The sequence below is a fragment of the Exophiala oligosperma genome (genome assembly GCF_000835515.1).
Source record: "Exophiala oligosperma strain CBS 72588 unplaced genomic scaffold supercont1.5, whole genome shotgun sequence".
NCBI classification, from domain to species: Eukaryota; Fungi; Ascomycota; class Eurotiomycetes; order Chaetothyriales; family Herpotrichiellaceae; genus Exophiala; species Exophiala oligosperma.
Window position 1 is genome coordinate 2,304,302 of NW_015622822.1, and position 12,246 is coordinate 2,316,547.

General features: G+C 51.4%; 4 protein-coding genes across 5 annotated transcripts; 3 read left to right on the forward strand and 1 right to left on the reverse strand.

Annotated features, from left to right (window-relative positions):
* Positions 1-86: 86 nt before the first annotated feature.
* Positions 87-1,818, forward strand: PV06_06154 (serine/threonine-protein phosphatase PP-Z1; the record flags this gene model as incomplete). Its single annotated transcript, XM_016407234.1, has 3 exons — positions 87-1,538; positions 1,586-1,738; positions 1,789-1,818. 3 exons carry the CDS (start codon positions 87-89, stop codon positions 1,816-1,818), a joined length of 1,635 nt encoding a protein of 544 aa, XP_016262838.1.
* A 982-nt stretch (positions 1,819-2,800) lies between these two features.
* Positions 2,801-5,811, forward strand: PV06_06155. Of its 2 annotated transcripts, XM_016407235.1 has the most exons (6): positions 2,801-3,254; positions 3,307-3,322; positions 3,373-3,475; positions 3,525-3,761; positions 3,812-4,895; positions 4,944-5,811. In XM_016407235.1, the coding sequence occupies exons 1-6, from the start codon at positions 3,151-3,153 to the stop codon at positions 5,578-5,580; spliced, it is 2,181 nt and encodes a 726-aa protein (XP_016262839.1). In that variant the 5' UTR covers positions 2,801-3,150; the 3' UTR covers positions 5,581-5,811. The 2 variants fall into 2 exon arrangements, with proteins under 2 accessions (XP_016262839.1, XP_016262840.1); XM_016407236.1 differs by having other exon boundaries at positions 3,307-3,475.
* A 141-nt stretch (positions 5,812-5,952) lies between these two features.
* PV06_06156 (uncharacterized protein) lies at positions 5,953-10,741 on the forward strand. Its single transcript, XM_016407237.1, has one exon. It carries the CDS (start codon positions 6,093-6,095, stop codon positions 10,128-10,130), a length of 4,038 nt encoding a protein of 1,345 aa, XP_016262841.1. The 5' UTR covers positions 5,953-6,092; the 3' UTR covers positions 10,131-10,741.
* Positions 10,381-11,795, reverse strand: PV06_06157 (uncharacterized protein; the record flags this gene model as incomplete). Its single annotated transcript, XM_016407238.1, has 5 exons — positions 10,381-10,488; positions 10,558-10,669; positions 10,788-10,911; positions 11,007-11,330; positions 11,402-11,795. The coding sequence occupies 5 exons, from the start codon at positions 11,793-11,795 to the stop codon at positions 10,381-10,383; spliced, it is 1,062 nt and encodes a 353-aa protein (XP_016262842.1).
* Positions 11,796-12,246: the final 451 nt, after the last annotated feature.

Genomic DNA, 12,246 nt, shown 5'->3' on the forward strand with positions numbered 1-12,246 from the left:
ACTCCTCAAACCTCCTTGAACCTTTCACGACCCATTCCTACCTTCCTCTTTCTCCCGCCACTCCCCCCAAGCTTTCGCTCATTTCAATGGGCCAACAACAGTCAAAGAACAGTGATGGAAGCAGAACTCCTTTGAAAAGCGGCTCCTCCTCCAACTTAGCCACTGAAACACTGCAACAATATCCCTCCATATCCAAGTCGGATACAAAAGAAAGCACTTCCAGGTCTATACGGTCCTCGATCAGGAGCAAGATCAAAAACTCGATAGACGAAAAGAACAATGACAGTCCAAGAGCTTCAGGCTCGGCCTTAGACGGAGGGGACGCCAGTTCAATCGCCAGCGGCCGTTCAGGCTCATCCAGGCCGCCGAGAGAAAAGATCACCAATGCGGCTCTGGTAGAATCCCCGGTCTCGCCCACAGACGCAGATGATGAGATACCCTCTCCAGGTACAAGCACACCAGCACGTCCGCCGTCGCCCACCTCGAAATCCGTCGGAAAAGGCCACAAGTCGGTAGACCGTGCTCAGCGAACAGGAGAGGTAGGCGCTGTTTCGGATGAAGGACCACACCAGGCGCACCATCACTCATCGGCGCAGAAAGCCGGCGATTCGATCCTGGTCAAGCGTGAGAACCAGATCAATCCCCGGGCGCCAGAGACCAAGGCTTCTTTACGAGCCAAACTAGCAGAACTGCCCGGTGCATCACCAGGAGGAGGCATGGGAATCGGCGACGTCAATGATATGGACCTTGACGACATGATTTCTCGGCTCTTGGATGCTGGCTATAGTACCAAGGTTACGAAAGCAGTATGCCTGAAGAATGCTGAGATCACCGCCATTTGTACAGCTGTACGAGAAGTGCTTCTGTCTCAGCCGGCTTTACTGGAATTGAACGCCCCTGTGAAGATTGTGGGCGACATCCATGGCCAGTATAATGATTTGATCCGACTTTTCGAGATGTGCGGCTTCCCTCCCAACGCAAACTTCCTCTTCCTAGGAGATTATGTTGATCGTGGCAAACAATCCCTCGAAACGATCCTGCTGCTATTCTGCTATAAATTGAAGTACCCGGAGAATTTCTTCATTCTACGAGGCAATCATGAATGCGCCAATGTGACGCGCGTCTATGGCTTCTACGATGAATGCAAACGAAGGTGCAATATCAAGATCTGGAAGACGTTCATCGATACCTTCAATTGCTTGCCCATTGCTGCGATTGTTGCAGACAAAATCTTCTGTGTCCATGGGGGACTCTCGCCCAGTTTATCTCACATGGACGACATTCGTCAAATTGCCCGACCAACCGATGTCCCCGACTATGGCTTGCTCAATGATCTACTATGGAGTGACCCTGCAGATATGGAACAAGACTGGGATTCGAACGAACGTGGAGTTAGTTACTGCTTTGGCAAGAAAGTCATAGTGGATTTTCTTCAGAGGCATGATTTCGACTTGGTCTGCCGGGCACACATGGTGGTTGAGGACGGCTATGAATTTTTCAACGACAGACTCCTGGTCACCGTTTTTTCTGCGCCAAACGTGAGTCATTTCGTTTTTACGGGATGAGTAGAGCTGACTTTGAATAGTATTGTGGCGAGTTTGACAATTGGGGCGCCGTTATGTCGGTGTCCAGCAATCTCCTATGTAGCTTTGAACTCCTGAAGCCCCTCGACTCGAGTGCTCTGAAGAGTCACATCAAACGAGGCAGGAATGCACGGCAGAATATGCTCAACAGTCCGGTATGTGGATTACTTTCCAACTCTTGGTCCCAGCTAACAACCTCGCACAGCCTGCACAAGTATCGGCCCAGAGTTTCTAAACAAAACACATCCGTCGATAAATACACCGCATTAGTGACGGTGGCCAGGCGCAACGATGCCCCTTGATTTGCATGCGGACTATGAACCTGAGATCGAAAGCACTATACGGCCCAAGAATGGAACATCAACAGACTTCAGCAGCTAAGGCTGATCCGGGTCTAATTTAGCGGTGGTGCACTTGACCTCCACGGTTCTCGATCTATAGGCGTTGGAAAGGCATGCAACCAAGGTCTTGATGTTGAAAACACAGGCGGCGTTGGACGATATACTGCATTAGGGCGATTCTTGACGATACAAGGCCATGCCAGAGAAAAGCCCGCTGTGGCTTGCATAAACTCAGCCATGGGAAGAATGCGAAGTATGTGCTTGAGGATGGGTGGTTTTCATCGGTTTGGGAAGATTGGAAGCGGCCACAAGATGGGCAACATGGGGGCCAGACATTGACGACGAAGAGAAGTAATGTGATGAACTTTTGGCAAAGGGACTGAATCCATCTTCAGCTGTACCGAATTATTTTTGTTGGAATGCTTTACACAAGAAATACATACTCTTCTCAGGCCCTGGGTCCAAGCTTAGTAAGACATGTTCACATTTTTAAAAAAAAATACCCAAGCGACACAGTAGATTGTCACAGTAGACGCGCTAGTAGGAGGATTTCTGGATGAAACGGCTGGTATTATTGGAGACTCGTTCATTGAGAAGTTGCGTTGCCCTGACCGGAAACCCGGTTGTGAGTAGCTGGGAGTGGTAGAGGGCCCATTAAGAGGCGGCTGACAAGGGTTAAATAGCTGACGCGATAGGCGGGCGGCGCGTCGCGTGGGAGAACAGATTTGGCGATTGTCGGTGGTGGTGGTGATGCTGAGGGTGCTCGAGGGTTGCAGCCTGTGGGCAGATTTGTAGCAGCAGGTCATCTCCACCTCTCAGTACTCAATCAATCAGCTATACGGGGTCGTTACCCTTCCGCACCGCACCTAATCCATTGTCCTCTCTGCCCATGCCTGCGTTCACTTTGCTCTATAGTTTCCTCTGACAACCACGAGCATCTTTCTGTGTGTGATCCAAATCACAGTCTTTGATCCCGTCTACTCTCGAATCCCCCCAAACTCTTCAGAGACCGGAATCCTGAGACGGCTGCACGGTGCACTCCCGCTGCACACCTCTCCATACAGCCTCTCACCTGTGTCGATCACTCTCCTCCCACGGAAAGCTCTGAGCATCTGACAATTCTCTACCGGAGTTCCTGAACATACATAATCTTCTTCACACGCACCACCTGGCTGTTTTGATTGCCTTTCCAAAGGTGGCCTGCGAGGCCACTAACAAATGCAACCATGAAGGCTGGACCGCTTCTCATAACATGGCACAATGATAATCAGCCCATCTACTCTGTTCACTTTGATCCTCGTGGAAAAGGTAGATTGGCAACTGCTGGAAAGTGAGTCCACCACTGTTCAAACATAAGATACGTCCACTGACCATCCTCCCAGTGACAACAATGTCCGGGTATGAACATTGCAACCATCACTCCTCGTACCTCAGCTAACGGCTTCAAGTTATGGAGCATTGAAGCTCAAGGAGAAGAGAGGAAGGTTACCTACTTATCCACACTTACAAGACATACTCAACCTGTAAATGTCGTTCGATTCTGTCCCAAAGGTCAGTGTCTGCGGTTAAATTATGTCTCACTTTGCTCACACAATCACAGGGGAAATGCTAGCCTCGGCCGGAGACGATGGCAATGTCCTCCTTTGGGTCCCTTCCGAGTCTGCTATTACTACCTTGAGCGAAGAGCATGCGGATGACAAGGAAACATGGAGGATAAAGCACATGTGCAGAACCTCCAGCGGAGCAGAAATATACGATCTCGCATGGTCTCCTGATGGTCAATATTTTATTACAGGCGGAGTCGACAATACGGCTAGAATATTCAACGCACACACTGGTTTGATGTCCCCGTTTCCGCACAGGAAGAAGCTATACTGACAATTGCAGGTGCCATGATACGACAAATAGCAGAACATAATCACTTCGTGCAAGGTGTTGCTTGGGATCCTCTCAACGAATTCGTTGCAACTCAATCGTCTGATCGATCCGTACATATTTACGCTCTGAAGCTCAAGGATGGCACCGCTACCCTCTCGACACATGGCAAATTCAACAAGATGGATTTACCTGCTAGACGTATATCTTCAAACAGTCCCGCGCCGGTAGAATCGGCACATCGTGCGTCGAATGCCAGTGCAAACAATTTATCGATTGCCTCTCCTGCACCCTCAAATCCTGGAACACCTCTGACGACACCTCTTCCCATGGACCCCCCAATGATCACTTCGAGCCGCCGTTCCTCTTTTGGATCATCACCCTCATTTCGCCGCTCAGCTTCTCCCGCGCCATCGCTCCCTTTGCCAGCTGTGCGACCAGAAATCTCCTCCCCTAGTCTCAACGCAGCCATGGGCCTGGCTGTCAAGAACACGAATATCTACCACAACGAAACACTGACGTCTTTCTTTCGTCGCCTGTCCTTTTCGCCGGACGGAAGCTTGCTATTCACCCCTGCAGGTCATTACAAGCAAGCATTTCCCAGTGCGGTTGACCCTGTAAAAGCTATCGAGGACGTTTCAAATACCGTCTACATCTATACCCGAGCTGGCTTCAACAAACCTCCTATTGCGCATCTACCTGGACACAAGAAACCGTCCGTTGCCGTTAAGTGTTCTCCGGTCCTTTATACCCTCCGTTCAACCACGAAACCTACCAACCATATCACCATTGACACCTCGTCAGCCAGCGAAGAGATACCTTTGCTTCCAGAGGCTATCACGGCTGGAACTCCCACGTCCATCATGGAGCCCCCGTCCCTCACGACTGCTACATCCGTTCCCGAATCGATGTCAGCACCTTCTCCAAGGAATACAGCTGATGGCGACTCATCCTCTTCCCCTGCCTTTGCGTTGCCGTATCGGATGATCTACGCTGTCGCCACTCAGGATGCAGTGTTTGTCTATGATACTCAGCAGATGACCCCTATCTGTGTCGTGAGCAATTTGCATTATGCAACATTCTCTGACCTGACTTGGTAAGCTATATACAATGATGATTGAAGTTTGCCTCTAACCCTATATAGGTCGAATGACGGATTGACACTACTTATGTCCTCGACCGATGGGTACTGCTCTACATTGGCCTTTTCACCTGGCGAACTGGGCCAGGTTTACACAGGACCTCACCCGACCTACAACCACCCTGTTATCTCGACTTCTATTCCTCTCCCCACTTCGTCTGCAGGATCTACCCCGATGCCGACGCCTACTGCCACAGCTTCTCCTTCGTTGACAAAAGCATCTCCAGTACATGGCCCTGTGTCACACCAGTCTCCAGCTCCATTCGTTGTCCGTCCTGGCAGTCCAGCTAGATCCAACTCTCAATCATCTATTGCCACAATGGCATCCATACAGACCACGAGTCTACAAAATAATCCAACCCCAACCATGGGTCATGTACCACTGGTGACGGCTGCTAATTCAGGCCCACCCGTGGCCATACCACCAATGTCAACACCACCACAGACACCAGCAAGTGTACATGGTGGACATCATTCTGCGACCAGCTCCATCAGCGGAAGTGTCCTGGGCAAGAGGGACGTTGGTGCAACAAGCGAAAGCGAGAAGGAGGAGAATAAGACGAAGAAGAGAAGAATAGCACCCACACTTGTTGGGCCATCGGGCTCAACGGAATCTTCAAAGGAAGATGGAAAACCCTGAAATCATTCATGTGGTTTCTCTTGTATTAATGGTGGAAGTCTTGAGTTGTTCTAAGCACATTTGGCCCTGATGAGGCCTCCGGATATGAGCATGGCGCTGGCATTTCGACCAAGACTGACCAACACGAACAATGGGACTGGTCATTTCTCGGTTAGGAGAAAACGACATCATAATGTGATGCCGAGAGGATAGCAATGAATACCTATCTAGTGTAGTTGTTCAGTTGTAAGAGCGTACAAATGTTCTTCAGATATCCATCCTCAGTAGATTGCACTTTAGGCAGATATGAGCACGTGATCTCGCGTTTGTGCCAATGTCGTCACTTTTCAATAGAGACAAAAGTCCACGGTGCAGACTTGTCACCATGACAGAGCCCATGCAGAATCCTGCGCCTGCGAACTCTGCCTTACTCCTGGCTGCATAAACCGAGGGTTTTCCAACATCCAATCTTGAACGGGGTATTCGAGCGCGATGATCAGGCTCTTTCTTCCCCGCTAAATTGAAGTCTCACCATGGGTGTCACCGGCCTGTGGACTGTCGTTGCGCCCACAGCCCGCCCAACGCAGCTCGCTTCGTTGAACCGCAAACGTCTGGCGGTCGACGCCTCGATCTGGATCTACCAATTCCTCAAGGCGGTGAGAGACAAAGAAGGCAATGCCCTGCGCAACAGCCACGTCGTCGGGTTCTTTCGCCGCATCTGCAAACTGCTGTACTTCGGGATCAAACCTGTCTTCGTGTTTGACGGAGGCGCCCCGATCCTCAAGCGCGAGACGATCCGGAAACGCGCACGGCGCAGGGAGGGCCGACGGGAAGATGCGGCGCGGACGGCGGGCAAGTTGCTGGCCGTGCAAGTGGCGCGGGCGGCGGAAGAAGAGGAGAAGCGACGAAAGGCCGCGAGAGACACAGACACAAGACGGGGCGATGATCAGGAGGAACTGCCCGAAGACGAGGAATTGGTATACGTTGACGAGCTGGGCATGTCCGCGCGCGAACGACAAGCCGGACGGGGGGAAAAGTTTCGCAGAAAGGACCAGTACCATCTCCCAGATCTGGATGTCAGCATAGCAGACATGGGCGCGCCGAACGATCCGAGAATCATGTCGCAAGCTGAATTGGAAGACTATGCGCGACAGTTTCACAGTGGGGAGGATGTGAATCTCTACGATTTCAGCAAGATTGACTTTGAAAGTCCCTTCTTCCTCTCCCTGCCTCCCGGCGATCGATACAATATCCTCAACGCGGCAAGACTCAGAAGTCGCCTGAGAATGGGGTACAGTAAGGAACAGCTGGATGGCATGTTTCCGGACAGGATGGCATTCAGCAAGTTTCAAATCGAGAGGGTCAAGGAGAGAAATGAGCTAACGCAGAGGCTTATGGGGATCAACGGGATGAGCGAAGGAGATTGGCTGATGCACGGGGGTGGTAGGATTGCGGGTGAGAAAGGAAAGGAGTACATTCTTGTGAAAAATGATGGGGTCGAAGGAGGATGGGCCCTTGGTGTTGTGAGCGATCGCAAGGGAGCCAAGAAAGAGACTGCGATTGATCTGGAAGATGAAGAAGACAAAGCTGATGGAACAGCAGATGAGGAAGAGAATGAGGACTTTGAGGATGTGGCGATCGAGGGCTTGAACCGAATTCCCAGAGTGTGGGCGAAGAAGAGGAAGGCGGCGGATTTGGAAAGAGATGCGCCGTTTTATGATGCGGTCGAAGAAATTGCAAGAAAGAGAAAGGCGGTCTATGAGGCTAGGAGCGCGGCGTCGAAGATCGAGTCTGTTCGCCCGAAAGGGCCCGTGCCAGCTACAAGTAAGACGGGGAATGCGACGGCAGATGAAGATGATGATGCGCTGTTCGTACCAGAAGACAAGCCTGATGAGGATGGTGGTGCTGATGAATTGTTCGAGGATGTTCTGCCCGCTGATCCTATTCAAGAAGATGTGGATGATGATCTACAACGAGCAATTGCGATGTCACTAGAAAGAGTCTCTGACGAGGAAGATGCCGGAGGGTTTCTGCCGCAGCAATCTAAACCGAGAGAAGCGGAAGACGAGGATGATGATGAAGGCTTCGATCTACAAGCAGCACTTGCAGAATCAAGAAAGTCTAAGCATGTGGCGAAGACCAACGTTAGGGAACGCACCCCAACACAGAAGCCTAGTCTTCCAACACCACAGTTTGATGGACCTCTACCGTTCGAGTCCATTAACCTTGGCCATTCTTTACTTGGCAAGAAGAAGTCTAAGAAGATTGAGGAAGACTTATCAGGAGGCTTTGATCGGGATCTAGGAGACGATGCCTTTCGCAAGGAGAGACCAGCCCAGCCCATGCCCGACTGGTTCAACGCTGCTCCGAGCACGAAAGATCTCAAGCATGCCCCGGAACCGAACAAAGATGACGAGATCGACCAAACTGAGAGGCCAGATACGGACATGAATGACAGATTACGCAGACAAGATACGAAAGAGATCATCGACCTAGAAGCAGAAGACGATGGAAAGAAGAAGGATGATCATGTTATCGAAATTGAGGGAGATGAAGAGGAAGAGGTTCCGGAAATGACACAGCAATCTAATGTCGTTTCAGAGCCTGAAATGCCCGAGGATGATGTGCCGGTCGTTGACGAAAAAGCGGAAAACGAACGGCGAAAGCGGGACGAGGAGAGAGAAAAGCGATACGAGATGGCACGACAAATCGCAGCTGAGAATGACACGGATGTTATGTTGATGGACGACGTGGCGGAGAAATCCCAAGCGACACCTCCGAAGCCATCAGACGTACCTCAGTTCAACCCTGCGCCGGATGCCTCGACTTTGGGGCCAGAAACTGCAGGGGCAGCAGGTAGTGACTTTGAGGAAGTCGACTGGAGTGAATCGGACTACGGACAGCCAGCGACACCTGGATCTCTGGGGACAGTAGACAGTGAGAAACCAAAAGACAAACCACTGGCGAATGCAAACCAGCCTCCTGCTGCTGAAGATGACGATGATGAGGGTGAAGATTTCGAAGACGTCCAAATGTCCACACCTCCAGCAGCTTTGCCTGCGGTGCGAGAAAGCCTCGCCGCAGAAACATCTATCGATGACGTACTGGACGAGCAACTTATAGTCGACGAGAGAAATAGTTCGCAACCCCAGGGTACCATTGCCGGAGAAGACTTTGACTATCTCTCCGAGTCCGAGGAAGAACTCATGCGACAGCTTGCCGTTGAAGCGGAAGAACATGCCCGGTTTGTTTCGTCTCTGCACCACCAGAGAACCTCGGAACAGGCGATGCGCGACTACGAAAACGAACTGAAACAACTCCGCAATCAACAGAAAAAGGACCGCCGTGACGCGGACGAAGTCACCCAGGTCATGGTGCAAGAGTGTCAAGCCCTGCTCCGCCTTTTCGGCATCCCTTATATCACGGCGCCGATGGAGGCCGAAGCCCAATGCGCCGAGCTGGTCCGCCTTGGTCTCGTCGACGGCATCGTCACCGACGACTCGGACATTTTCCTCTTCGGTGGCACGCGCATATACAAGAACATGTTCAACGCGGCCAAGTACGTGGAGTGCTATCTCGCGAGCGAACTCGAGAAAGAATTCCTTCTGGACCGGCGGCGGCTGATCCGCTTCGCCCACCTTCTGGGGAGTGACTACACCGAGGGCATCCCGGGCGTCGGACCCGTCACGGCGCTGGAGATCCTCACCGAGTTCGAGACGCTGACGGAATTCAAAGAGTGGTGCGGTCGCGTTCAGCTCGGACGACCCCAGGATCTGGAAGACCAACTCACGACGCCGTTTCGACGCAAGTTCCGAAACACGGTGCAAAAGAGGCTGTTTTTGCCTCCTGGCTTTCCCGACGCCAGGGTCGACGAGGCGTACCTGAACCCGGACGTCGATTCCGACCCGGAGGCCTTCCAGTGGGGTGTGCCGGACTTGGACAAATTGCGGAGTTTCCTCATGGCGACGATCGGGTGGAGTCAGGAACGGACCGACGAGATCCTCGTGCCGGTGATCAGGGACATGAACAAGCGTGAAGTCGAGGGCACCCAGAGCAACATTACACGATTCTTCAGTGGTGGGGTGGGTGTCGGCGGGAGAGCGGCGGCGGCGTCAATGAGCGGTCTCGCGATGGGTGGCGAAGGTCCGGGCAACGCGGGTGCCGAAGGTATGGCGCCGCGCAACAGGACGGGCAAGGAGTCTGGCAGGATGAAGAATGCTTTCAAGAGGTTGAGGGGAGAGGCAGTCAAAAGGAGAAAGGGGGATGAGTTTGAAGAAGCCGATCGGCCGACCGAGGAGGATCAGGTTGTGGGGGACGGTGCCGGAGAGCCCGCGTTCGTCGTCGAGAGTGACTTGTCGGAAGAAGAATCTGAAGATGTCGGAAGAAACAAGAAAAAGAAAAAGGTGCCTTCAAGGAGGCCGCCAAGGAGAGGTCGAAAAGCCACCCAACAGGAAAACGCCGATAATACCGATGATGGAGATGATGACGATGATGATGGAGACTTTGCAGAAGATGAGGCGCCGAGGAAGAAGAAGACGACGGTGACGACTACCAGGACGAAGAAACGATGAATGAATTGAAAAGTATATCGTATAATCAACATATTTCTCTTTCTGTCTCTCGGAAAGAAAATTCTCATTCATGACATTGCTCTCTACGGTTTCTCATTCTTCCTAAAATGGAGAATGTTGGTGCCCAACTACGCGACCTTGAGATATTTTTGGAAAAGGGGATTGCTGTCACCAGGAATGTGCAAGGCCATCATGGTGTGTTTGTACATCTATTGGATGAGACGTTGCGCAGGGTCAGCCGGCGCCTCGTTCAAAGGAATCTGAAAAGAGTCTGGGGTGTAGATTGATCATTTACCTGTCCTGCTGATACATGGTTGGAACCGATCTCGACATCAGTCTCGAGCAACTGTTTCAGGGGCTATGACTCGTTAGTAAGTGGGCCAAAGTACACAGTGTATATTGGACCAAGGGTACGGAGTATACTCACATCTATTATACACTCCCAATTCGCGGAGAAGAAGAATGGGACGGAGATTCTTTCCTCGCCCGTGTGATTGATGACACGATGTTTGGTGGAGATGTAGAGATTGTTCGTGAGGCTGTTGCAGGTCGGGACACAGTCAGCATCGGTCTTGTCGGTCCTCAATGGATCGCCATTGACAGAGAGGAAAGGGGGGGGGGGTGTTGGACAAGAGGACGAAGGGACGCAAAACTTACCGTTGAAGTTGGTCGCCGACATTGACCACGTACGTTCCTTCGATTGGCGGTGCAGAAATCCATTGTCCGTCACGGTTGAGAACTTCTAATGCTCTCACTTTACCCGGGGCCAGGAAAGTCAAGACTATTTACATATTCAGATCAGCCTGAGGCCAGCATTGGGATGATGTATAACGTCGTCGTGGTAAAAATCGAGATGGATGAGAAGGTGGTCCTTACATTCATTGTCAGTGTGAGGGTCGAGTCCAAGTTTCGTACTCGTCGTTTCCATTGGAGGGTAATGTGCCACGACGGCAGAGCAACCTGGATGAGTGAGGTATGGATCGAAAGAGTCCTCGGGGAGACCCAGGGATAAGGCGACGTTACGGGCCATGACTCGACCCAGATCTCGTACTTTGCCGTAGTACTGGGACAAGTGCTCTTCGAAACCAGGCAATTGTTTGGGCCAGACATTGCTTCCTTTCATGTATGGATCTGAGCAGGCGTATTCTGGATCATCATTTAACTTTGCGTCCAGGCCCCAGTCGAAGGCCTCGTTGGCATCTAGAGGGTTTGACAAAAGAGAGCGAATTAGGAACCTAGTAACAAGTTTGGATGTGAGATGTGATACTCACTCGCTAGTCCATCAATATCTGGCTTCCCACTACCGAACATGGGCGTGTAACCACGATAGTTGTCCTGATTGTTGATGAACAATTCCATCTTCTTCTCAAAGGGCTGTTCGAAGAACCTCTCAGCCCAGTCAAAGGTCTTATCTATCATCTCTTGTGGTACACCGTGACCTTGAGCGTAGAAGAAGCCGACCCGAACACAGGCATCTCGAACCTGATCTGCCACTGCCTTGCGATCTTTCAAGTCTGGAGAGAAGATCCCTGAAATGTCGATGACAGGGATGTCTTTGAAGTCACCAGCAATGGCGAGAGTCGACTTTTCGTCTGTTCCAAAATGACCGTTTGCCTTGTACGGGTCTCCCCAGACTGCAATCTCTTCACCCCGAACGAGAGGCATGTTGATGGTGGCGGAGAGTCAAGAGGGGAAGTGCCCTGCGATAGAGACGTGGTATGTCCATCTCGGCGACAGTCATGGTTCATATATCTGGTGGCGCTTCTTCTGCCACTTTCAGCTTACCAGTAACATCCATCAATACCTTTCACAACAAGTCATTGATAGTAGAACAATGGGAAAGTTGCAGCGAGATCAGATGGGAAGTTGGCTGCGAGCTGAATCGGGAATAGTCTGGAAATTCCCACCAATCACTGGGCGACTTTTGACAACATAGAAAAGTCGCTGATAAGCACAACACGCCCAAATCCGTGAGACACAAAAGAAGAACTCGATGCCGTGAATCTGGCCCTCGATCGAATCGTATTCGGTGAGCAGTAGACAGACATACTGTCATTGAAGAGGGTGACTGTTACACTATGTTCCTTCTTCCACTTTTCTCTCCTCAACTGGAAAG